The following is a 24,727-nucleotide window of genomic DNA, read 5'->3' as shown; positions in this document are numbered from 1 at the left end:
CAGTTCAGCCCAATTACTTGGAATGGCAGCCGTAATAGTAAGATCGCTTTTGGTGATCGTCGGACCGCCCGACAAGTCCCATGATGGTGGCCTTGGGCTTGTTTCTAACCCTCTGGCTTCACTGAAGGCAAAGAGGACTCAGGGAATTACCGCATATGAGATTCCAAAGCGAGCTTTGTGGGTTCTCAAGTCAGTACTCTTAGTCTGTCCTATTTGCTCGTCAAGATCCTGCGGTCGGCTTTGAGGAAATTCGTAGTCAAGAATGGAGCCTCTCACAGGATATCATCCCAGATAAGACCAAGCCGCGATATTTCATCGACCCCATTACGACCAAAGAATCCCTTCAGAGTCCCCCTTCAGAGGACAGTCGATAGTGGTGTAGGTGATATCCTTGTACTCGTACCCGTCCTTCATTGCTGAACGGTCGTCTGTTGGCTTACTCTCACTAGACTCTGCTAGCATGTTGCGGCCGCGGTTCGTATACAGCCTGATACCTAGCAGTCGGCGAGTTTTGGCCGAAACCCACACTCCAGACTCAATAATGCAAGTGGTGATTCTCTCACTGGGTTCAAAAGATCCAAGTTGGAATATCTGCCCAGCTAAAGACTATCAGTAGGTCAATAGTTAGCAAATACCTTGCTCAAACCGTTCGTGTTCTCTGCATCCAGCAGTTCAACTTACTCGACCTCGAAGGCTCGAATCACGCCCTGCGATACCTTGAACTCGATGAACTTGATATGCCAGTCGTCACGAACGAATTCCAAATTGTTGAATGGAGCCATGTTGTCTGTTCCACCCACAGCTGCCGTGGCTTCTAGATGTTCTCCAATGGATGGATAAAGCTCCATGACCTTGGAAAATTCTGCGACGTCGTTCGGTTCCATCGCCTCAGTCTCAGCGTATAGTGGTGTCGCGCCTTCTTGTGCCTTCAGGTCTTTCACCCGCTCTTTTTCGCTTTGGGCCTTTGCCATGATGCGACGACCGTTAAGAGGAATTTGCTTTAGACGCAGTCTCACAGGGATTTCCACAACTGGTAAACGGGACTCCAATATAGTCGGAGAATGGAAAGGCTCTTGGTGATCCTCATCAGTGGCAAGTTTGGGGTCTGCGTCAATAGCATCGACTTCGTTAACAAAGCGGAGCATTTGACGACGAATCACTTTGCGGGCCTCATCAAGACCCGCAACACTAGCATCAAATAGAGATTTGTTGTCAACAAGCGGGTCGAAGCCCTCCTATTTGGTGCTCTGTACGGAGTAGTAGTTAGAAGATGCCCCTGCTTATTTGGATTTTCAGCGCCATCGCGTACGGCGACCTGGTCCCACAAAATGATCATGGTTTTTTGACCAATCTGGAATATCTGGTCTGATAGCTTCTTGTAAAGCGCCTTGTAGGACATAAAACAGTCCATAAGAACATTGGTGTAGATCTGGGGATTGTCGTATTGCAGTTTAGAATAAGCTGCTGGCTGTATGATGATAAAGCTCCTCAGATTCTCATACTTAGTTAAGATAGCCTATGTCCTCTGAGGGAATTCTGCAACAAGGTCTGGGGATCGTGCAGCCGCCTGCATGAGGCTTTTGATATCCCACTGCTGCTCTAGTGGTTTGATATGTCCGCCTCCCCACCAGCTGACCTGGATCGTGGTCTCGGTATTGGACTCGATATTCTCGCGCACGATACCGACGTTGGCTTCTATTTGCAGGCGATTTAAGTTAAATTGTCTACTAAAATGGGTTAGTAGGGTTAATCGATTTGGCTTTCATGGCTTTAGCTTACGCTAAGTTGTAAATATCGCTGTGGGATTCTTCGCCTATTTACTTATCTCCTTATTCCCACTCAGTATTTAATGAAGCCTTACTATTTAGACTGACTGATTCCTTCCTTATGAGCCAACTGAGCATTAATCCACTTTGTAGCAGTAACCTTTGTAACAGCTGCCTTGTGTCTCTTGTTGGTAATTATGTCTTCCCTCCAAAGCCATCCCAATCCGGCTGCCGCCCCGGGTCCGAACATGACAACTGTGCAGGTAGCATACGTACTAATTTTGAGCCAGTTTGTCTGGAGCATCCCAGCGTGCTTCATATCCCAGAAGAGACAGCCCAGCCAGATGAACGTGGCTGTAAACAGGAATGCCTCGTCGAATTTCAAGAACTCTCGCATAAAAGCTGTTAAATCGGAGGTGGCAAGAGGCAATATGCTTGGGAAGAAAATAGCCGCTCCACCGTATGGGGCGGTAGACCACGCCCAGATCCAGACACATGCGGAGAGACCAACTAATGTGCCGATGGTGAAGCGAATTACTGGCAAGTCACGCTTTGGGGCGTTGATCCTGTCGTGCATCATTGTATCAGAAAAGGCGTTGGAAAGGATAAAAGTCGTGATGGCAATCCAGATAGGAAACATTTTCCAGACGAACAGCCACGATTGGCGACCAAGTGGTGTTGGCCAAAACATCATCGCGTAAAATGGAATGTAATAGGTGAGAATCATTACAGGCAGGATACCCAGGGTGTGGTTCATCCTGGTGAGCCTCATGTCAGTCGCTTTGAAGTTTTCAATAGGCGAGCTGACATAATGCAAAATGTAATACAGGGGGCTTAGAATACCGATTCCGCGGACTTGGCCCAGTAGGGTAAACAGAGATGGTCTGCAGAAGAGTTAGCCACGGTTCAGAATTTGTAGGAGAAGCATACATTTGAGCCGGAGTCAAAGCATTATTCCGGCGGTTCGACTCGATAGCCCATATGGCGATAATGACCCCATAGTCAGTTAGGAAAGACACGAGCTGCTTTCGAGCTACTGTATCATGTCCGGATACGATTGGCATGAAGAACATGTTGATTGGTACCCATCTAGTGAATATGCTTAATTAGCAACGTCAGTCGAATGGGAGACTTGGACAAAACCTACAAAGTGTCGAGCCAGTTGATGTTATAAAAAGCCTGTTGGATGGGAACCGGATCGGTATCTGCCGATATCCTGCCAGTCTCAAGCATCTGCAATTGCCACGGAACTGCTTTGTTGACGTCCAATACCCTTCTGGCAAGATAAAAGAGGCCAAGCATGGGTAATGCTACTAGGGCCCTCTTAATCTTGCTTTCCTTCTTATCCTCACCCTGGGTTGGATTGAAGGGCATAGTTCCACCTAGAGACGCTTTTGGCGGAGGAAGATATTCCAGCATAGGAGCACCGATGAACATGTTGCTCGCCATGTCCTGTAGGAAATCGCCCAATCTAGGTAACAAGAGCCGAAAAAAGACACGCTCGAGCGTTCCCTGAAGAACTTGCAGACGTGCAAGTTTACCAGAAATATCAACGATAGACGCGGCCCTCCTCTCTCGGCTGTTCTGATATCCATTAAGGCATTTTTTAACCTCATTCTCTGGTGGAGGTACTTCACGATGTTCGTCAACCATGGCCTTGATCGAATTAGCCAACGCCGCCGCACTTTCGATCGCAGCATTCCCCCCAGCTGCTAAATTGGGAGTCATCTTGTGAATACTATCTCCCAGGCAGGCGATTCGTCCACTAGTCCAGATTTTGAACTTTGCTTCTTCCAAGGCAACAAGCCGGAATGAGATAGTCTTCTCCCACAAGTCTGAGAACTTGAGGTCAGGTCGAATATACATATCTCCATGTTGAATGGCGAATTTTTCCGCCTCTGTCTGGCTGTAATGTGGGATGTCTCTGAATTGGTACACCGCTTTCAGTCTCTCGAAGACGAAGTAGTAGACTCTTCCGTTCTTGCCGGCAATCGTGAGAGTACTTCTGCCGTTATTGTATCCAATATCAAAGTCTCCTGCCTCGAGGAGCTGGACACCGGACGCGATGCCGAAGAGGCACTGGTACTCAGCGAACATAGCTGTGGAGCGTCAGAATCTAGTCCAAATTCGAGAAAACAGACTGGCCTCAAAGGCACAGAAAGCAGACAGCCCAAGACAAAACTTACCGTTCTCGTCATGCCTCACAAGCTCTGGCTGTATCGGTTTAGCCAGCTTCCATAACTCCTGTCGGGCCCTGCTCCTGACGCCGTCTGCGCCGGCGAGAATATCTCCCCTAAACGAAGAATTATCATCACATCTTACAATGACTCCATGTGATTGATGCTCAATATCCACGATGTACTTGTTCAGCAAGACTTTTCCCTTGTCCTGGATGTTCTCAAATAGGGTTTGGAGAAGTATTTGGCGATCTCCCCATAAGAAGTCATAACCCGTCCTGCAGCAGCACGATTAAATCTAGTAGCTCTGAGAAATCACTTAATTACTCACCTCGCCAATCCGAGCCTACACACATCAGTTCGCGGGCAGACTAAGCGCCCTTGATCGTCACGTTGTGCCATCCATATAAGCGGCTCCTATGCTATGTTAAAATAACAAAACACAAGCATCCCCTGTCGTTTGCGCACCGTGCTTTTGAATAGCTTACTATAAATTCCGAGTTGATCGAGGATCTTGATTACCCGGGTTAGGTTCAGACACATTGACATCTACATCACAGAATATTGGAGAAGGGGAGAAGTGGGCGGAGCTTACACGACAGCCGTTTGGACCTATGCCAATAGACGCACCGACTTGAGGAGCAACCGTGTCTCGGCGCTCTAGCAGCACATAATCGATCCTAGCTTGCTAGTATATTATCAGTAATTTTCCTCTCAATTTCCCAGCGTATAGATCATACCTCAAGCGCATTGGCAAGTGTAAGACCAGCGACACCGCCTCCAGCGATAATAACCCGGAAACCCGTTTGATCAGGCATAGTCAAGATATGAGCCAGATAAGCAATCTGACTCAGGTAGCTGTGATGGTGGATGATCAGGCTATTGAGGATGGATTGTATGACTTTATGTACGATGCTGCGCGCAATCCTTGACGTATTGTGGTATAGTGCCTAAGATGTGAGCTAGATGTGTTGTTTGCAGCTGACCTGTGGCCGAAAGCTTATCTCCACCCAGCATAACTTAGGCGCATTGCTACGTGAGAAAGAGAGTTTGTAGTGGCTAACTGCCTCAGACCGGCAAAACTTTATTATAAGAGATATTAACAACTCGATTCACATGCTCGTAATTCGAATTGGGTATGGCGGCGGCGCAAATCGTATGCTTAAGGTAGAATGGCTTGTTGTTACCATATTGCAGCAGCGCCCTGATTCCTTTGTCTTAGCTGTTGCATAATCGTAACGAGGTAAGACGCGCGGTCAGTGTCAGCTCTCAGCCAGATTCAACTCTAAATAACACTTCTCAAAACACACTTCAGGCAGCATACCAACTACCTACACATTAGCCCAAGATAAGCTTTTCAGCTTCTCATCTGATCAGGTCTCACGCAGACAATCACATAATCGTAAAGCAGCAGCGCCATCACTTCTTTGCCGTTCCTCTAGTTTTCAGCTGCAGCCTTTATTTACGAAACATTATTTCACATGCCTAGTAGAAGCATTGAATGCATACTCGTATGGATACATGGGAGAGCTAGGCCAGCCACATTCAAGCCCGCCTAATAACTCTCCGTGCCTACACGGCGATACCTCCTCCGCAGCTCTTCCCGAGCTGGAAATTCTATGCACTGGGTAGCTACGAACACGTCGACAAAGGCGGGGTTAACCGTGGAAAAAGAGTTAATCAACTGTGGCTTTAACAGTCGTATACGGTGAGTTACGTAACTGCCAGTCAGTTCAGGCTACTCTATAGATGGCAGTAACTTGGTGGTTATATAAGTAATAATGTAAAGGTTGGCAACTAAAACTGGCTGCAGAGGATGGTAATAAATAGCATAGGTAAATCTTACATACAATTAAGCCAGTTTTTGATTGTTATAGTTCTTTTCTAAGCCTAAATACTTTAGTAAGGAAAAGCTATTTTTAGTAACTTGTCTACTTAGACTGTGGGGTATTCTAAACCCGGATCTTGTCTGACAGGACGGGACAACAGACTGCTCAAGGAAAAGTGGGACGAGCCAGATTACAGTGCCCTTTATGGCGCCATGACCGAAGGATTTCCAGACCTCATCCTCGCCTCGGTCAACGGCAGTACCGTCTCCCAGAATGCGCACACCTTCTACAAAGCCCTCACACGGCTGATTACACACGCCGTCAAAGAAACTCTCGGGCGATCATAGAATTCAGATAGGGCAACTGTCGAAGTCGCAAAGAGCTCTGAGGATGCATGGCCACTGGAGATTGCCAAGCAATCGCGCTGATTTTCGGCTTTTCCTACTTGCACTCCGGGATATCTGACTGGCGAAAGTCTTGTTCAGCAGCAAGGCAATGCCACTGGAGGGGAGGAATATAAGATGGCCAATAGGTCCTACTAGGGAGAAGGTATTCTTAGTTTCCAGGAAGTTATCTATATATAGATAGAGGAGGGGAATCTGAACGGTTTAGTAATTAAGTAATAATTGCCCCTTATATAGATAAACTAACAGCTACTAGTATTTCAGTGATGGCAATTAAACAAGTATAAGAAAGACACTTCCTAAACATTTATCCCTAACGACTTAGTCGCTCACTGTAGACCTCTGCAAGGATACCATCCTTCTTGGCAATATCTGCCACTCCAGTCCGGTCTTTGAAAACACTATCCATTTCCTCAAGAGACTTTCCATTAGTTTCGGGCACACTGAACCAGACCCACACAAAAGACAAAAGACAAAACGCAGCAAAGAAGACATAGGCACCGAAGCCTGTTTCGCGGACAAGAGGTGGCGTGATAAGGCCAATGACGAAGTTGTTAAGCCAGTCTGACGTGGTTAGTAGTTGGCCACTTAATGAGACTGAGAAGCTTACTTGAACAAGTGGAAATTGCCACTCCCTTTGCTCTGAGAGACGACGGAAAGACTTCAGCTGGCATGGCCCAAGGAACAGGTCCCCAAGAAGCACCGAAGGCAAGCATGTAAAATAGAAGGAAGGCGACACTTGTCCAACCCTCAGCAGTATGACTAGGCCAATCATTGGAAAACCTGCCTACCAGGACAGCAATAATGAGATGCGGAACAAACATCAAGAAGCTACCCCAGAGGAGGATGCCTCGGCGACCGAAACGATCCATGGTCCATAAACTAGATAGAACACCAATTAACTGCGTCACGTTGAGGACCCCTGACATAATGAGTTGCATGTCAAAGTCGAGGCCCATAGTGCCGAACAGTGTTGGTGAATAATAGATCAGAGCGTTGATGCCAGTGAACTGTTGGAAGAACATGAGACCGGCACCAACAAGAGTTCGACGCCTGCAACCAGCCTTGAAGCAATCTCCCCAGCTGACAAGCTCAAGTCGAATCTTTCCAACAATATCCGTTCTTTGAGTGAGATTAGGGTGTCGCTCACGGAGAACACTTGCTTGGAATCGGGCCTCGGCGATAATGTCCATCCATTCGCGTTGAACTCGGGAGTCGGATTCGGGAAGAGCGCGTAGCTTGGCAAGATTGGATAAGGCTTCTTCCTCGCGATCTTTGGAAGCTAGCCATCGAGGAGAGTATGGTAAGAAAATAGCACCAAAGCCCAATAGCAGACCAGGGAGAATTTGAAGGAGGAATGGTAGTTGCCAAGACCAGTGGCTGGAGATTCCCTGGAGGAGTAGGTATTAATACATAGCATTGCGTGAGGAAAGACTCTGGTTTACCTTTGTCCCGTAGGTTATCCAGAAAGCAACAACAATGCCAATAACAATAGACAGTTCTTCAAAGACTAATAACGCACCCCGTATTTCAGGTGGGGAAATCTCTGCAATGTAGAGAGGCACCACCATGGATAGTCTAACAGATGCGAATGGTTAATGTCAAGGAACATAGTGTGTTCACATTAGATGAACAGAATTAAAGGCTGAACTCACTGTCCAATACCAATGCCACCTATAAAGCGGCCTACAACCAGCATGGCATAGTTGATAGCAGCTGTCTGAAGAGTGGATCCAATCGTAAATACCACAACAGCAACCATCAGTGAACGCTTTCTAGACAACCAGTCAGAGATCCACCCTTGGTTGATGGCACCTATAAACGCCCCGAGTGTGATCATGGCGGTCATGAGGCCCTTCTTGAAGCCTGCACCAGGAGCATTATCCGAGACTTCAGGGAATCGATCGAGAAAATGATCCATGACAAGGGTCACGGAAATGACGCCTTGATCATAGCCAAAGAGGAGGCCACCGATAGCCGAAAAGGCTGCGCAGGCTGCGACGTAGGGAGATGAGAAGAGGCCGCGGAACCCTGGTTTGTCAGCTTGTCACAAGTCATATGGTCACAACGTATGCCGAGGACAGTCCTCGCAAACATGTTAAAGCCTATAAGGGAATCACAACATACCAGAAGGACCATATGGCTCCAAAGAAGTGTTCATGCCAGCGTGCTCCTCTGTAATAGCACCACACTCGTCAAGCTTGTCCTTAACGGCATCGAGTTGCTTATTCATTTTGAAACTGTTGCAAGTAGATTCTGGATGTAGATGAGTAGGAATAACCCTCTCATGGTTCTCAAGGGCGAGAAAGGGCTCTATTATAGTTAGAATCTCGGTCTACTCAGCGACTTACCAACGACAATACGGATAACCAATCAATGTCGGCGGGTTACTTTCGATCTACGGAGTGAAATGGGTTAAACATGGGGTAGTTTGCGGGGAAGCGCGAGTCAGTTCTGTGAGAGTTTTGGGGTAACAGTGGGACAAGTTTCCCCGAAGGAACATCGGAGGATAGCCCCGTTCAGGCTTCATCACGTAGGTTGGTTAACCCTATTCGGGTTAGAGGATCGGAGGTCTTTACCTTCGAAATCAAAAATGGAGCATAGCCCCGACTCTTCGGCTTTTTTTTCCCTTGGAGCAATATCATATAACCGGGGCAACCTGCCCCTCAAGATAATTTACACCTGACATCAACCCAAAATTTGTTCTGAGAGAAAATGAGCACATCTACTGCATGTCTTGTAAGTGAAATGAGGTATATCTATATCGGTAACCATGCCGAGATGCCACTTGCCACTCTGACCATCAATCTTAGGCTTGCAAGAAACAGCATCTCAAATGCGTCTGGGGTCCACAAACTGCTGGAGAAAGTACACAGACATGCCTTCGATGCGCTTCGATGGGCAAGGTTTGCGCCACAGCGCCCGTTTTTCGTTTCAAGCACTCAGCTAGGTATGCCCGCTCCCAGACTTTTCAGTATCGTTGCGATGATTATAGAAGGTTGAGATTTACCGCAGGTCATCTCCAAATCAAGTTTGGGTCCCTTGTTCAAGGCGATGTAAGTAATCAATTTCCATGCAGGCTTCAACTTACGAGCTGCCAAGTACAATTCGTCGATGAGACACCTGATGTTGAAGGTTATTATCTGTTGGACTCGGAGAGTCAAAGCCAATGGCAACAAATCCATGATGACACACTTCAATCTCATAATGAACAACTTACGGATTTTGGGCCTGTTGCCTCTCCAATATCTCACACGCATGCATTTGAGATCTGTAGAGGAGATGGAGCCATTGCAGTAAGCAAGGACAATCCTCGCAATCATGGCCCAATTCCGCACAGTTCGACACTGGGATTGGCCAACGTAGAATCAGTACCCTACCCCTTGACGGAGAACCATGAAGTAAGATTGATGCAATACTATTTGACTTACATGTGCACATGGGTACGGCATTCGATTATCTATTCGGGTTGACGGGCGGTACTGATCTATTGCAGTTCGATCTATGCGACTCCAGACGCCACTTTGCCAACATTGTGCCCCCTCGAGCAGCGTCTTGTCCGACTCTCCTCAATGCTATCTTTGCTCTGTCCTCCAGACATCTCAGCCTCAACGCGCAATATGACCCCTACGCCTCTGATCGGTACCATCAAGCATGTCTCAAGCACTTGACAACAATTTCAAACGACTCTTCAGCCCTCAATGACGATAACCTACTCGCAGCAACTATCCTTCTTCGAACCCTCGAAGAACTAGATGTTCCTCTTATCGGCACCGATCACGAAGGCCACCTGCTAGGAATACAGCTATTTATGAACACTTGTGACTCTACAACGACTCCCAGTAGCCTCCGTTTAGCCTCGTTCTGGATTGGTATGAGACAAGAGGTGACGATGAGTTTTGCCAGTCAAAGGCCAGTCAAGATCAGGCTCGACCATGGATTCATGGATCGGTCTCTCTCTGCAGCTGACGATGATACATGGGCAAACCGCATTATTGTTCATAGTGCAGATGTCATAAACTACTGTTTTGGAAACAACGGTCCAAATCGACATCACTACCAAGAACTGATTGACTATGATCAAGCTTGGCTAAGAGCTCGGCCAGTATCGTGGCTGCCTATTGCCTATAGTGCTTCGAACGAGAGCTTGGGCGAAGCCTTTCCACATATTGTTTATTTAAATCACGCTGTCGGTATGTTCTAGGTATTACTTTAAGGAAATCTACTGATAGGCGTCAGTTATCGGCCAAGTTCATAGCATATTTGCTCGTATTCTCCTCATGTGCCATGATGATCGGGTACCACGAATTGGACCATCTGCTCAGCTAGCTCGGAAGCAAATCGATGTAGGTTGAGATGCATATCTAATCATGACAGTGTATTCTGACAGATACAGGATGATATCCGAACCCAGGTCCGAGATCTTTGCGGAATTGCTCTCTCAAACCCCTCCACGAGACCAGCCACGTTTACGGCCTGCATGGGGGTGACAGCATGTGGAGATCGATTTACCGACAGACGGGACCAGAAAGCGTTATTGGACGTGTTAATGTTGACCCAGAATACTCATTCCTGGCCCACTGCTTCAGCACAGGACCATTTGAAGAAAGCATGGGGGTGGGTGGATTCTTGATATTCAACCTTGGAAAAAGAACTTATCATAGCTTCAATTAGTTTTATCTTATAGTATAACCTTTGTCACAATGGCTGAAGACTTGGCAAGTTGGGCGATTTCGATATCTGTTAATTTTAATACTCTGTTAGTATCCCACTATTTACAACAGTGGGCAAGCGACTGATCCTCGAGATCTCTATGTAGTATGACGGCAGGTCTGAAGTATTGGTGGAGCTTTGCTCGGAACTTTTAGTAGCAATGCGCATGTCGGGGCAAGTTACCCCGAAAAAGCGTGGAACCTAAGGCCAAAGCCTCCGATTGCTCAACTCCACCTTGTTCTTTGGCGTCAAAGCCATTGCCTTTACGTAGCATAAAAATCTAGCATGAGAAAATACAGCATTTGCCATCAAACTGGATACATTTAATCGAATGTCAGGCTTTGTATATATAAACAAGTAAGCCAGGGCCGCAGTATCTCATTCCTTGCCCTTTCCTCACCTCCTTCACTTTCTTCACTTCCTCCCAGACCTCACCACTCTTAATACAATGGCACCCCACAAGCTTCAAGTTGGCGTCGCTGGTCTCGGACGAATGGGCAAGCGACATGCCCTTAACTTCCATCAGAATGTCCCTCGAGCTGTTCTGGTCGCTGTTACTAGCCCTGATGCTGCTGAGAGAGAATGGGCTGCAGAGAACCTCGCTCCTGATGGGGTAGCTATCTACGAGAACTACTCTGATATGATAGCACACGCCGGTTTAGATGCTGTTTGCGTCGCCTCTGCCACTGCGGTACATGCTGAACAGACCAATTCCGCTATTGCGGCGGGAAAGCATGTCTTGTGCGAGAAGCCCCTTGGCACGACTGTTGAGATTGTGAGTGCTTCTCTATGACATCCTCTGAATTATGCTAATGGTTCAGTCTCAATCTGTTATTGACGCCGCTGCTACCCGCCCCGATCTCAAAGTTATGTGTGGTTTTTCCCGCCGTTTCGATGCTTCGTACCGCGACGCGTACGAGAAAACAAAGTCAGGCTTGATTGGCCGTCCATCTGTTCTTAGAAGCCAGACTTGCGATGTCTTAGATCCCTCTGGCTTTTTTGTCGCATATGCGCAGTTTTCTGGTGGCATATTTGTCGATTGCAGTATTCATGATATTGACTTGGCCCTATGGTTCTTCGGGCAAGAGTCGAAAGTTCGATCAGTCCATGCTGTAGGCATTACTGCTGTGGAACCAGACCTACGACAGTATAATGATAGAGATAATGCCGTTGGGATTGTTGAATTCTACGATGGTCGAATTGCGTATCTGTATGCCTCACGTATGATGGCTGCTGGTCAAGAGGATACAACAGAGATTATCGGAACAAAGGGCAAGTTATCTGTGAACTTGATCCCGGTCGAGAACCATGTTCGGATTTATGGACAAGAAGGTATCAGGCATGAGCTTCCTCAAAACTATTGGGGACGATTCCAAGCAGCATTCACAAGAGAGGCTATCGAGTTTACCGACTGTGTGCTGGATGACAAGCCTGTACCTGTTGAATTAGAATCAGCAGTAACAGCAGTGCGTATTGGTGCGGCTTTGCAGCGTTCTATGATTATGGGGAATAAGATTCTTTTTGACGAGAGAGGTAACGAGGTTCATAGAGCTCAGTTATAACACAGTGGTTTTAGAGCAACTTTACCAAGCTAGTATTGTAAATAAAATATCCTAGTTGTACTGTAAACAAAGCTGTCGGATTACTGTTGTTGTTCTACTACAGCTTTGAGAAATATTCCCCCCAAGTAGCTTTAAAACTAGGATCACCCATGACAAACTGGCAAGAAGCCATCTGACTCATAAGCCGGTCGCTTCTCAGCCGTTCCATAACGACAGCTTCTCCAGCAAACATAACCTCCACATTACCATTATTCCATCTAGGTAAGAGTGTCATCTCCCCATGAGGCGGAACCCTACCAAGATACGGCTCTCTAAAGGCCTCACAAGTGCCAAGCTCAGGACCCCAACTCGAAAGCATAGCTGCACTTGCTCGTGTATGATCCGTGACAAGTGCATCAATGGGTCCTTTGGGTATCAGACCTGGATTGACAGGATGTGAATGGGCTATCTCGAGCATGTCACGAAACGTTTCCTCGCCCCAAGTATTATTGCTGTTGCGAATTGCCATTGCTGCATAGGCCAGAGTCTTGGGGTCAGGCGAGATAAGATCGCTGGTGTTCACAGCCACGGGGAATAAATCCACGCAGGCAGGCATGTAGTTGTTGGGTAACGGGGGCGTTAACCGACGACGAATGTTTCCAGCAAAGACTATCTTGCTAGTCGCAGGTAGAGGATCACGACCTGATAAACCTGGAGCATATTTGGCGGCGAAGAATCGGTTCCAGGCGAAAGCAGTCAAACAGTCGGTAGACGACACTTTTGAGTCGCTAGGCAAGACCTCTTGGATCATGCGCTGAAGCTGCTTCATTGAGGACTGCGAAAAGGTCCAGACTGAACACGATAGAGTGCGAAGTTCATCTTCAGTAAACTTCACCAGATCATCGTTGGTCAAACGTGCCTTTGTGAAGAGGTTTGACAATTTCTCGGCGACTTCTTCTGGAAGTCGAGGGTCGAGCATGTCTAGATGTGGGAGCTTCGATGCACGAGCGGCCAACTTGTCAAGATCTTCCTCAATCTGCACGTCAGGTATCAGGAGCGATCGGTCCATCAAGTCCGTTGCTATCTGCTGAGGGAGTGGAGGTACAGGTTGACCATTGAGTCTGGCAGTCACTACGGCACTGGTATTATGTGACCAAGATCTGAGAAAGTCCATAAACTGCACGAGGTCACCAATGACATGCGTGATAGACATCGTCAAGACGATTCCACCTTGGACAACGTTGAATTGAGGTGCAATGATAGGATCACCGTCCTGAACATACGGGAAGTCTCTCGGTCGGAGCTTGCTAAGGCCATCTTGTTCGCCATCCCCAAACGGCCATCCGTTAACCTTGAGCTCGTGGTAAGAAGGAACATCTGCATCGTGGCGATGGTCTCGATACCAGAAGTTCGTGCCGGCATGCGGTGCTTCTTGAATCTCAATGGTGCAACGTCCAGTTTCGTCCTTTCTGATAACGCCTGAGAGGTGCGGATGCTCGTATATACATCGGGAGAGGCCTCGCTTGCAGTCTTCGTAGAGCTGTCGGGGGTCGATTCCGGGTTTTAAAGGGAAAAAATGTGTAGGCGAAGGATACACTGAAGCAGTGAGATTATCGAGAGCTGAGCACTTCACGGCGGATGGCTGTATGGGACCCGCAGGTTCGACCCATGGGTCGGACATAGCTGATTCGTTGTTTCTTTTTGCAGACATTAATTAAGTAGAGTTGCTTCTTCTCTCGCAAGGAGATAATAGACGGCCATTAGAGAATACTGGTCATCATTTTGTACGATGTCGGGCTACCCACGTGAAAGCAATTGTACTTCTCTCTTCAATGCTGCTATGTGATATCAACTTCACTTTGACCTCTGTTTCAACTTTATTATAATTACACCCTTTCTATTTTCGCAATCTAAACTCAACATAGTAAAGACTGCGAATATGCTGAACGTACGATAAGAGGTAGATCATCTACTCTTTAGTGTTTTTGCGTTACAATTGCAAGCTTCGGATTGAAGTTTAAACCCTGCACAGCTGGGGCTCGGACCGCTCTTTTGTCACATCTCAATATCGAATCATGTCTAAGCGATATCGCCTATCAGGTTAAACAGATGTAACATACGCTTGGGCCAAAAGCCCCGATTATAACTCTCCCTTCGTATAAGGATCTGCAGTCGAGGATACTGCGCATAAGCTTTATCGAAATGTGTCAGATAAACAAGACTCAAGTACCTCTGTAGCATATCGTCCCAATCATGTGTTGGTCAAAGCGTAAATACGAAATCACTCGGATTCTCGCGAGTCTGGGAGTCTAGACCGAAGGAATGTATATCCTTACAATCTCGTCATCTGAGGGATTTGATGCATCTGGTTCCTTGATTGCTTTACCTCTTATCCGACTGCGATCCCTTTCAGGTATTGAAAACAATTGATCTTACATACTCGCAATTTCTAAGCTTTGACATCACCAAAGCAGCATCTTCAATATGTCCAGTGCCATCCCGTTTGTTCCATCAGCGAGCTTCACTACCACTATCATCCAACCACATCCAAACACACATGGAACGATAGTCAAGCTTTCTGCAATCGACCAAATCGCTCCAAGAGATTATATCTCATCATACCTGTTCTTTCCCGTGTCACAAAATGCGGATACCAGACAGATCTTTCATCTCTTTGGGCGGGCTCTAGTCAACACGATCAGTGACATCCCAGAACTTGCATGTTCTGTACGACGGCGCATCGGAAACGATCGGGAAGAAGTTGAGCTTCTCTTCGATAGCAGCCAGGGCGCTAGGCTTAACTACAGGGATTACACGGCACCGGAGCTTCAGACTTTATGGAAGTTCGGTACGTTCCACCAACTTGAGAGGGATTGTTTCCCTCTCAATATTCCGAGACATATTGTCTTCGGGACATCTGCAAAGCTAGTTCAGGGTGCCAGTATTCCGGCGTTAGTACTTCAGTGTAACTTCATATCTGGGGGTCTTATACTCGGAACCTGCCTCCATGTAAGTCCACATTATTTGCGCTGTATACTCTTGCTCCTAGTTGCACAACCGCCAGAGATGCCAGTTGTACAACAGAAGCATTACGGTACGATTATTTGCCAAGACAGATACTGATTGATATGTAGCATGTGGCGGGCGATGGCGTCTGCAACTTTATCTTGCACAAGACAATAGGCATGCACTTGGCTGCCATTACCAAAGGACTCGGCCTCCGATCTTTTCCAATCACGCCTCTGGATCGAAGCTCAGTTGTTGAGGGCGAACAAGGCGTGGTTTTAGAGGGCTTTCCCGATTGGAAGCTCACAGAAGACTCTTCAACCTTCTTGAATCCGACAGCCTACGAAGCTGCTGAGGTTCAGTCAGTGGAGCATGGGGTATTCTCCATCTCTGCAGAGAAGCTTTCCCTGCTCAAGAATCATGTCCTGAAAGGCGCCACAAATACCAGATTGAGCACGACTGAAGCTGTATGCGCTTTTCTTTGGCGCCACGTTGTTCTAGCCAGGCAGATAGACCATCATAAGTACCCTGAGGCTAAGCTATCGATCACTGTTGACGCGAGAGAGCGAATGGAAAATCCACCACTACCGTCTAATTATTGGGGAAATTTTGCGGAGCCGAATGCGGTCGCCAGGGCATCTGTTGCTTGTCTTCAGAATGAAGAAGATGGAGGCAAGACCTATGTGGAGTTGGCGAGTAGCGTCAAGCGAGCCATTGCTGCAGTCAATGACAAAGCAGTTAGGCGTCTTGTTGGGCTGCTCAATCAGATGCCAAAGAGTACCTCCTTGACTTGGAATGTTGACCGATACCCAGGGCCGGACATGCTCATAGTCTGTCTCCAAGCGCATAGATATAACGACCTTTATTTCGGGCGTGATCTTGGATATCCTTCTGCATTTCGGGTCACCGTTGGAGACACTGAGGGAAAGCCTGACGGTCGTTGCATTATCCTACCACCACGTCGTGCGGAAGGTAGTGGTCTAGAGCTGATTCTGCAATATGATAGTTGCACTTTGGAGAGGCTTGAGAAAAACGCTGAATTTAGCAGGTTCTTTGTACGTCGTAACTAGTTCAATAAGAGATATCCTGTATTGCCGAATAACCAGGACTGTTAGTTGCATGTTGCGCCTAGTTCCAATCTCCCTTCTCGATCTTTCCCGTGGCTCACTAAGCAGACCCCTGGTTCTGAATGGCGCTATTGAATACGTTCAATCGTACCGGAGTCTGATATTGCTTCCTAGCAAAGGCAAACCAGTTCACTCCAAACAAAGCCAGACCAACTATGGCGCAGACAGAAGCCCAGTTCATATTTGCCGTGGTCACAGGCTGGTACAGAGGAAAGTTCAAGAATACAATAGATAGTAATTGCCAGCAAACAGTGAGGGCATTAATAACCACCCCAATCCGACCCAAGTTGAAGTACCTTTGCTTCGGCAGGGCTTTCCGACCTTGCCAGATAAGAAGCCAAATTGGCAAACCATACGAAATGAAGAAGCAGACAGAGCCTGCACCGAATACTCCGTTGAGTACTGTGCTGGGTCCGAATACCAACAGACAAATGACCGAAGACATAGCCGCAGTCAGATAGACCGCGTTGACGGGGACTTGCATGCTCGGATCGACGTGGCCGATCCATTTGGAGAAGGGAAGACCTCCATGCTTGGCAAACGACCAGACCAAGCGACTACAGGTTGCTATGGTGGCTGGGCAGGAAGAGAGATAGACGATACAGTAAATAATGAGCTCAATGACCACAAGTGCATCCGATCTGAACCCGTCTATTAAGACTTGGAAGACAGGCTGCCCTCCAATAGGTGCAAGCAGGTTTTCGGGTTTGACAATGCAGAAGAGAAATGCCACTATCATGGGAATAGCTGTCAGGGCACATAGAACTGTAGCTCCAACCATGACCTGGGGGACTTGTCTATGGGGGTCTTCCATCTCCTCGGCCATGTGAGCAGCAGTGTCGAAGCAGGCGAGGGCAACACATCCGGGGAGAAAGTTCAAGAGAAACACAAGGCCATTTGATGACCAGCCTGACTCATTGACAACTTTAACAAAGACGTCGTGGGCAGATATCTTGGGAACAGCACGAACAAGAAGGGTGACGAGGATGTAGATAGTGCTGACGTTGATGAACAATACCATGAACTTGGTGAAATGGGGATACCATCGAAATAGCCAGACATTGAGGATAACTCCAAATGAAGCCATGGCTAAGCAAACTAGAAACACATGATACGTTTGGGCTTGGTATTCGGAGAATCGAATCTGCATCGCGGCGATCCAGATTTGGGAAGAGAAAACGTATGTACCGGCGTTGGCGAAGATCCATCCGAGTGTCGTCGCCGCGCCATTGCAGTAGCTAAGTACCCTGGAGAATCGTGGAGGCGCAAGAGCAGCTGTCCAGAATACCTGACCTAGAAACTAGACATCAGTTATAAGGACACTTTATGTCTGCTATCTAATGCTTACCTGAGGCATGGGGGTATACAGCTGCAATCTCAGCCAAGCTCACACAGAGTAGTATCTGCCCGACCGCAGCAACGATGAAGCCAAAGAAAAAATAAGGGCTCCCTCCCAGACCGAGGATGAAAGTGAGATATGCACCGACTGCAAGAGGCGTGGCGCTGATGCTGTACTGAATGCCGACTGCTGCGATGACAGAAAAGCGAGGCTTCAGTTCCGCAAACTCGCAAATCTCTACATCAATTTTGTCTCCGGCGTGACTGTCCCTCTGATGACTCAGGCTGTTGGTCTTTTCTACTTTGGAATCGACGCTTGTCATGTTGACTGGGATGAAGCTATAAAGATCCTAAAAGGTAAGTAACTAAAGAAAAGAAGGGACAGATCCGAATATGAGAATAAGGTATATATGTGTAGAAGTCAAGGGCCTTCCAGGTGTGAAATAGCTCAGGATTATTTGCTTCCATGAGGAGTTCACAAGATTTTTAAAGCAAGACATTGACCAAGCGTTAACTATCTAATTCTGATATCACTAAGTTGCCAAGGAGGCATCTTACAATGATAGCAATCTCCACTCTAGCCATCGACCTTGCAGTAGCTCATTTACCCCGCGTTTACCACTTATCTGGCCGAGGAACTAGAGATAGATCACAAGATCTATCATTTTTACACGGTCTCGAACAATGAACAAACATTGCTGATAAGTGGTCTTTGAGACGGGTCCTCATACGACATCGGACAGGCGGAATACGCTAATGCTAAATTGGTTAGCTATGATTTCTACAGCTGATTGGTGTTCTGCCATGCCTCGCTTAGCCTAGTCTGGGTGATAAGCCAACCTCAGATAAGGAAGTTCACAGCGAGCTCGTGTTTGATTGGTGGGAGGAACAGGGTAACCTGACTAACATCGCTGTAAACTTCTCAAACCTCTAATTACGGTACTACAACATCTTGATAACTGTATAAATTGGAGAATTTTGCTACCAAGATGCCGAGGTTATTTCTTATCATAAGATTAAAAGATGCATATAGCGGTAGAGATTATAGACACAGTCTGCCGACTTGGCTTGAGGTGAGTTTTGGGTGGGGGGTTCCTTGTTGCACAAAAATATAAAGACATAATCACATATAACAAGGGTAATGAATAACTCAATTTAAGACTTAACCGTCAATCAGTGACTGCAGTAGCATAATTATACTACAGTTCTATTAAAATGAGTCTATCTGATTTAAAAGGCCTCATCATGTGGCTCATCATACTGGTTAATAAGTCTTTGCGGTATTAACCCCCGTAACACGACAACTCCAGCATGCAAGATACCCCACCGAACCTTACTCAATGTCTCAGCCATAGTCCACACAAGCCCGACGATCTGTCGGTGTTGACCTGTCTTCACATCCATATCTTGAGGTCCATTTTGAGCCATTCTTGACACAAGGTTATGCATTTCTCCGCGAGGATTCCAGATGATCTCATCGCTCTCATCATCGCTATCATCAGCATCCTCTTCCATGTCAGGTATACCACCTCTGTGCGGCTGACCATGGCAGAACGCCCAGCATGCCAGAGTGGCTAGGTACAAACACCAGGGGACGTGAAAGAGCTGCATGGCGTCTGAACGCGTAAGCACTTTGGTGTTTTCATGAAGCAGGCGGGCCGCATGCCATGCAGCTATAGAGGCTGGCTTCTTGCGGCTTCTCGTATTCTGTTCGGTGCTGGAGGTTTGATCTTTGTTTGGTCGTTCTGTCACTGAAGAAGCCCACTGTTTGACCGCCTTTGCGGATCGGCGATAGTCCTTCTGCTGAACTGGTCGGCCTAATATATGGCGAGCACCAGCGTAGATTTGTATATCGAGAAACTCCATATGAAGAAGTGCTTGCGCCGAGTGAAATAAAGCATTGTACGCTGTAGCAAACGCTACGTACTCGCTCCTTCTGGTCTGGTCCTCGGATGTATTCTGGAGTCGAGAAATAATTGAGGTTATGTAAGCATCGAAGTCTTCTTTCCAGGCATCATACGCGTTCCCTATGAGCTTTCGCCAGTTCGAACCGGGTGCATCACCGTCCACTACTCCGAGCGCTGTCTGGTCACGACGTTGCATATCCCATGCTATTGACATCAAACCATGCAGCATAAGTACGTGAGACAATCCCGTCAATGCTTGTGGGCGCGGCACTGATGGTCCGAGATAGGATTTGAGACTGGGAAGGTAAAAAGTCGGCTGGGAACCGCAGGCTGATAAACGCCATGCCATAGCCCAGGATATTGGATCTGAAGCTTCCCATACTCTTTGGCAGCATGGCAGTTCAAGACGAAGCTCAAATGCAGACATGCAAAGACTCTGACAGAAGAGGACTGCATGTTGTGTATCCCACATGAAGCATAGCAAAGCGAGACTTTAATAAGATGTCAGCCGAATGGTTCCAGGGTGGACTTTCTATAGTGACATACCGTTTCTTCTGTTCTGCAATGGCCCATCGTCTCCAAGCCTCTCGCACTACACCCTCTTTTGTATCGGCGGAGTCAGCTGGTGGCCCTTGAGGGCGGACTGACTGGCAGTCGGATCTTCGAATGAGATTTATGAGAAGTCCATGGAAGAGATGACTCATGTCGTGCTGCTTCTGACCAGCCCGAGACTTTCCAAAGCATTCCACCAAGAGGATGGTCTGCAGAGTCCAAAGTTCCGCACGAGCCGAAAAGCTAGCATGGGAGAAGATACTAGGCCGTATAACGTCGTGGATGCACACAGCCAGCTGATGGGCATCTTTGGACGAGTAGGTTGCGCCAAGCAGGAGGACGGAGATCAGGAGCAGAGGCTCCATTCTGTTGACATCAAAGGTTGCAAGATGCATAAGTGGGTAGGCAGTATTGAACCTGACGAAGAATAATTCCAGATAGGATTGTAGAGAGTCTCGTGATAATAGCGGCTCATCCCACAGGGAGTGACGAGAATCAGGTAAGGATGGGTTGGCAGCTTCGACGACCTGTAGAATTCGTTTGCGCACGCTTTCGTCAATCTTGGGTATCGATGGACCTTTCTCAAGCATCGAGAATGGTCTGTTGAACTGCGGTTCCTCGACATATTGATGATCGTGGGCGACGTTGGACCTTATGCTTTTAGCGCTTTTTTGTTGCGTTGACGTTCTAGACTCTGCCCTAGAGCTGGCTAGGTTCTCTGAAGCTGTCTTGGTCTGATTCAATATTGGGGCCCGGGGATCGGAAGAATCTTGTCTCGTATCACTGGAGTGAGAATGAACCGACTCAGACCAACGGCGCGTGCTGTTGATAGAGTCTGGTGATAATATCTGGACGGGTTCCGACATCTGGGCAGATGGTATATACTGCTCGTTGGCTTTTGCGAGAGGTGTTGATGTTGGGTTCAGATTCATGTTAAACAACCAGTTGTAGTCCAAAGCAGTTGTATAGGGCATGTTAAACGAGCTGGCAGTGTCTGGTTGAAAGTTTTGCGTGTAGTCGAGTGCTGCGGTGTCCACGAACGAGTCGTTGAGGAGTAGGGGATCGAGCTGGTCGAAAGAAAATTCGCCTATGCCTTCACTGTGATCGAACGGGTCGGTTGAGGTGGTAAAGTTTGCTAAGTGGTCCTCTGTGACCAGTTCAGTGGCCGAGTGAACAAAGATGGAGTCTTCGATATGTAAGTCGGACGAGGTATGAAGATCAACTCCATTTACCGACTGGCCTTCATTATGGCCCCAAGTGATCAGCCCCGGGGATTGATTCCTTGTGGTGTCTGCTTGATCGGATTCTGGAGATGGGACTTGTTGTGTTTCTTGAGGGTTCTGTCCTGAACCCTTGGCACCCTTGGCCTTCGTGTTGCTGTTCCGACACGGCCGCTTTTCAACGACCGTACCGTCGGGCGCTTCCCAAGATCTCTTTCGTGTATCGAGAACGCCAAAGCCGGTTCCTCCGGCCTCAATATCCTTCTGGCGATGTCTTTCCATATGTCGCCCTTTGGAGATGTAAGAACAAACTTTGATTGACTCGACTATACCAAACATGGTCACTCACTCAACAAATCAGGCCGTTTGAAGTGTGCACGGCATATGTCACATGAAGAACCGCCCGGCAAGTGATTGAGAGCATGTCGCTGCAAGTGTTCTGAACGCGTGAATCTCTTGCTACAGCCCGGATGGGTACACTCAAACGACTTGTCACTCTGAGGACCTGGCTGTGAGGCTGCAGAACCTCTTCGAGAGGACCCTGATTGACCCTGCGATTGTGTCTGCTTACGACCCATGGCTTCTGTAAGAAACGCATCGACCGCTAGGGACAGCTCGTCGTCGGCCCCGTACATGGCTGTAGAGTGGGATGAGGTGGGAAATGTTAAAGATGAACGAGAGATAGAGTGAGGAAGCGTTGAGTTCTAGAGTGGGAGGAATTGCCGAATGCCGTTGAACTCTGACTGATTAGTAGTGTAACTCTGATAAGTGATAGGCTTGGCTGGACTCCGCCACAGCGTTACTAAATCCCCACCCTTATCACTTCCCCGCACATTATCTTGATAAGTGGGAGATGCTAACGGACATGGGTGAGTGGGTAATGTAGCTCGGGTCCATGAGCCGTGCTTGCGCTAGCCATGGTTATCTATACCCAAAATGTAAACGCACGAGCATATCGGCAATGGACCGCGTGAATCGGACAAACCAGTAATCGCACCACCAGTTGTGTGAGTCTTGCCACAGGATCTGGACTTCGTCACGGTGAGACCTTTAATACGGATGCAAACACCTTTGACTCGATATTATCTCTTCTGCTTATCATCAATTTACATACAACAACCTGGAGTCAAGATGCCCAATTACAGGATACAGGAAGTGATAGAGAGAAGCGACTCGAGCAAGCTTCATGTGAGTACAAAGTTCTGCATCTCTAAAACTCTCCAAGTTAATGTGTGATTAGGTCGTAATTGTTGGAGCCGGACTTGGTGGTCTCGGTGCTGCAATTGCTGTCCGTCTCGCCGGCCACGATGTCACGGTTTTGGAGTCTGCACCAGCAATCGGCGAGGTCGGCGCTGGTATTCAGGTCCTTCCCAACGCTGCTCGAGTTCTTTTCTCCTGGGGTCTTGAGAAGGAATTGGTCAAAAATGCTACGAAGCCAAGAAAGTGCAACTTCATCGGATGGAAAGGAAACCATCTCTCGGAAATGGATTACCACGGCTATGCGGCTGCCTCGGGAGGATACCCTTTCCTCGATTTTCATCGCGCTACTTTGCACAAAGCACTCCTTGACAGAGCTCAAGAGCTGGGTGCTAAGATTCTCTGTGGATCTAAAGTCTTGTCTTACGAGATAGCGGCCGACAACAGCCACGCAACAGTGTTTCTAGAAGGAGGTCAAACCATGAAATCTGACTTAGTGGTCGGTGCTGATGGCATCGCTTCTTCACTCAGAGAACAGTTCCTCGGCCGATCTGATCCTCCACAGTTGACAGGAGACTTAGCATACCGGCTCCTGCTTTCGACAGACGAGATGAGAAAGGACCCAGACCTGAGACCATTCGTGGAGGACCCCCAAGTCAACTACTGGGTCGGCCCCGATAAACATGCAGTCAACTACGTGCTGAAAGGAGGGGAACTCTTCAACATGGTCCTTTTAGTGCCAGATGATATTCCACTCGACAGCGGCAACACGTTAAAGGGAAATATCGAAGAGATGAGGGCCCATTTCGCCGATTGGGATCCACGTATCGGAAAGATGCTAAACCTTTGCGACTCTGTTCTCAAGTGGAGATTATGCATTCGTCCTGGCCTCGACCCAACTTGGTCACACCCTTCAGGAGCCTTGACTATGCTTGGTGACTCTGTTCACGCAACACTACCATATCTCGCCAGTGGTGCGGGTATGGCTCTGGAAGACGGCGGTGTCCTTGGGCTGTGTCTTGCCAAGCTTACCGATAAATCACCCGCCTCGAAGCTGAAGGCTTTAGCTGTCTACGAAGCATGTCGAAGAGCGCGTACAGAGATGGTTGTGAAAAGAGGAACATATAACCAATGGATATATCATCTTCCCGATGGCGAAGAGCAGAGACAGCGAGATGAACGGTTCAGGCAATATGGAAAGTGGGATAAGGAGTGGCTCAGTGGAGAGAACCCGATCATACCGCGGTCCTCAGAGACAGGAGAGGATCCATTCCCTTGGAGATATCATGGAGTTGGGCGATGGCTGTTGACGTATGATATGTGGAAGGATGTTGATGAGAAGTTCTCGCAGCTTGATTCTGAGGCCAGTAGTGGTTCACTGAGAGCAAGTCTCTGAGTATAAGTAGTGTACTCTATCTGGTCGAGTTATATTAGACAGTCCCTTGTCAATATCACATTTCAAGAAATATTGCATAGTATTATCCAGGCACAATTCGAAGATCAGCATAATATTGACATTTATACGCGACCGACCTTGGTCGACGCCTATTGCGAGTTTCATCGTGTCCAATTCCATCACACAGATCGTCGCATCCATCGCCGCCGCCGCCGCCATCAAGACCATGGGCCCTTCATCGTCTCGCGTCGCTTTCCTTGTTCATTTCGCAGCTTCTACTGCCTTCAGGTGTCCAGATCCAACCCCCCTTACGTTTCCCTGTGGTCAATCGTTTGCGCTGGCCCGAGTCATATTTCCCAATCGAATCCACCATTATCCTCAACCCGCAAACGTCTCATCTACCTTGCTGTGACAATGCTTGTCTATTTTAATTATCGGGTCGCCAAATGACTGATCTAGGGAAGGTTAGACAAATAAAGACTTTAACCCTAAGTACTAAAATACTTGGATAGATTTAGAATGTCTTAAGATAACTTAGGGTAAACTTAGTAGAA

The 24,727-nt window shown here is 47.7% G+C and overlaps 9 protein-coding genes across 9 annotated transcripts; 4 read left to right on the top strand and 5 right to left on the bottom strand.

Moving 5' to 3' along the window:
* Positions 1-1,797: 1,797 nt before the first annotated feature.
* BKA55DRAFT_586548 (uncharacterized protein) lies at positions 1,798-5,047 on the bottom strand. The gene is made up of 8 exons (XM_046194575.1): positions 4,684-5,047; positions 4,539-4,631; positions 4,412-4,456; positions 4,275-4,360; positions 3,953-4,221; positions 2,914-3,865; positions 2,697-2,855; positions 1,798-2,650 (listed from the first exon to the last, which is right to left on the bottom strand). The coding sequence occupies exons 1-8, from the start codon at positions 4,759-4,761 to the stop codon at positions 1,861-1,863; spliced, it is 2,472 nt and encodes an 823-aa protein (XP_046041176.1). The 5' UTR covers positions 4,762-5,047; the 3' UTR covers positions 1,798-1,860.
* Positions 5,048-6,489: 1,442 nt separating this feature from the next.
* BKA55DRAFT_698347 (general substrate transporter) lies at positions 6,490-8,409 on the bottom strand (the record flags this gene model as incomplete). The annotated part of the gene is made up of 5 exons (XM_046200510.1): positions 6,490-6,740; positions 6,787-7,567; positions 7,622-7,754; positions 7,832-8,207; positions 8,304-8,409. The coding sequence occupies 5 exons, from the start codon at positions 8,407-8,409 to the stop codon at positions 6,490-6,492; spliced, it is 1,647 nt and encodes a 548-aa protein (XP_046041175.1).
* Positions 8,410-8,833: 424 nt separating this feature from the next.
* Positions 8,834-10,919, top strand: BKA55DRAFT_586539 (uncharacterized protein). The gene is made up of 7 exons (XM_046194574.1): positions 8,834-8,915; positions 8,990-9,126; positions 9,192-9,232; positions 9,279-9,619; positions 9,673-10,369; positions 10,416-10,522; positions 10,573-10,919. Exons 1-7 carry the CDS (start codon positions 8,892-8,894, stop codon positions 10,807-10,809), a joined length of 1,584 nt encoding a protein of 527 aa, XP_046041174.1. The 5' UTR covers positions 8,834-8,891; the 3' UTR covers positions 10,810-10,919.
* Positions 10,920-11,337: 418 nt separating this feature from the next.
* On the top strand, positions 11,338-12,451 carry BKA55DRAFT_547039 (uncharacterized protein; the record flags this gene model as incomplete). The annotated part of the gene is made up of 2 exons (XM_046190985.1): positions 11,338-11,664; positions 11,711-12,451. The coding sequence occupies 2 exons, from the start codon at positions 11,338-11,340 to the stop codon at positions 12,449-12,451; spliced, it is 1,068 nt and encodes a 355-aa protein (XP_046041173.1).
* Positions 12,452-12,461: 10 nt separating this feature from the next.
* BKA55DRAFT_600184 (uncharacterized protein) lies at positions 12,462-14,141 on the bottom strand (the record flags this gene model as incomplete). The annotated part of the gene is made up of 2 exons (XM_046196493.1): positions 12,462-12,480; positions 12,550-14,141. 2 exons carry the CDS (start codon positions 14,139-14,141, stop codon positions 12,462-12,464), a joined length of 1,611 nt encoding a protein of 536 aa, XP_046041172.1.
* A 773-nt stretch (positions 14,142-14,914) lies between these two features.
* BKA55DRAFT_657455 (uncharacterized protein) lies at positions 14,915-16,506 on the top strand (the record flags this gene model as incomplete). The annotated part of the gene is made up of 4 exons (XM_046197484.1): positions 14,915-15,278; positions 15,360-15,439; positions 15,480-15,524; positions 15,565-16,506. The coding sequence occupies 4 exons, from the start codon at positions 14,915-14,917 to the stop codon at positions 16,504-16,506; spliced, it is 1,431 nt and encodes a 476-aa protein (XP_046041171.1).
* A 97-nt stretch (positions 16,507-16,603) lies between these two features.
* Positions 16,604-18,224, bottom strand: BKA55DRAFT_530131 (amino acid/polyamine transporter I; the record flags this gene model as incomplete). The annotated part of the gene is made up of 2 exons (XM_046189124.1): positions 16,604-17,856; positions 17,912-18,224. 2 exons carry the CDS (start codon positions 18,222-18,224, stop codon positions 16,604-16,606), a joined length of 1,566 nt encoding a protein of 521 aa, XP_046041170.1.
* Positions 18,225-19,040: 816 nt separating this feature from the next.
* On the bottom strand, positions 19,041-22,372 carry BKA55DRAFT_586536 (fungal-specific transcription factor domain-containing protein). Its single transcript, XM_046194573.1, has 3 exons — positions 21,930-22,372; positions 20,355-21,870; positions 19,041-20,299 (listed from the first exon to the last, which is right to left on the bottom strand). Exons 1-3 carry the CDS (start codon positions 22,213-22,215, stop codon positions 19,132-19,134), a joined length of 2,970 nt encoding a protein of 989 aa, XP_046041169.1. The 5' UTR covers positions 22,216-22,372; the 3' UTR covers positions 19,041-19,131.
* Positions 22,373-22,711: 339 nt separating this feature from the next.
* BKA55DRAFT_698340 (uncharacterized protein) lies at positions 22,712-24,173 on the top strand (the record flags this gene model as incomplete). Its single annotated transcript, XM_046200509.1, has 2 exons — positions 22,712-22,768; positions 22,821-24,173. 2 exons carry the CDS (start codon positions 22,712-22,714, stop codon positions 24,171-24,173), a joined length of 1,410 nt encoding a protein of 469 aa, XP_046041168.1.
* Positions 24,174-24,727: the final 554 nt, after the last annotated feature.

This window comes from Fusarium redolens, assembly GCF_020744475.1.
Source record: "Fusarium redolens strain MPI-CAGE-AT-0023 chromosome Unknown BKA55scaffold_35, whole genome shotgun sequence".
Classification (NCBI taxonomy): Eukaryota; Fungi; Ascomycota; class Sordariomycetes; order Hypocreales; family Nectriaceae; genus Fusarium; species Fusarium redolens.
This window is presented reverse-complemented; position numbering and strand designations above follow the sequence as displayed.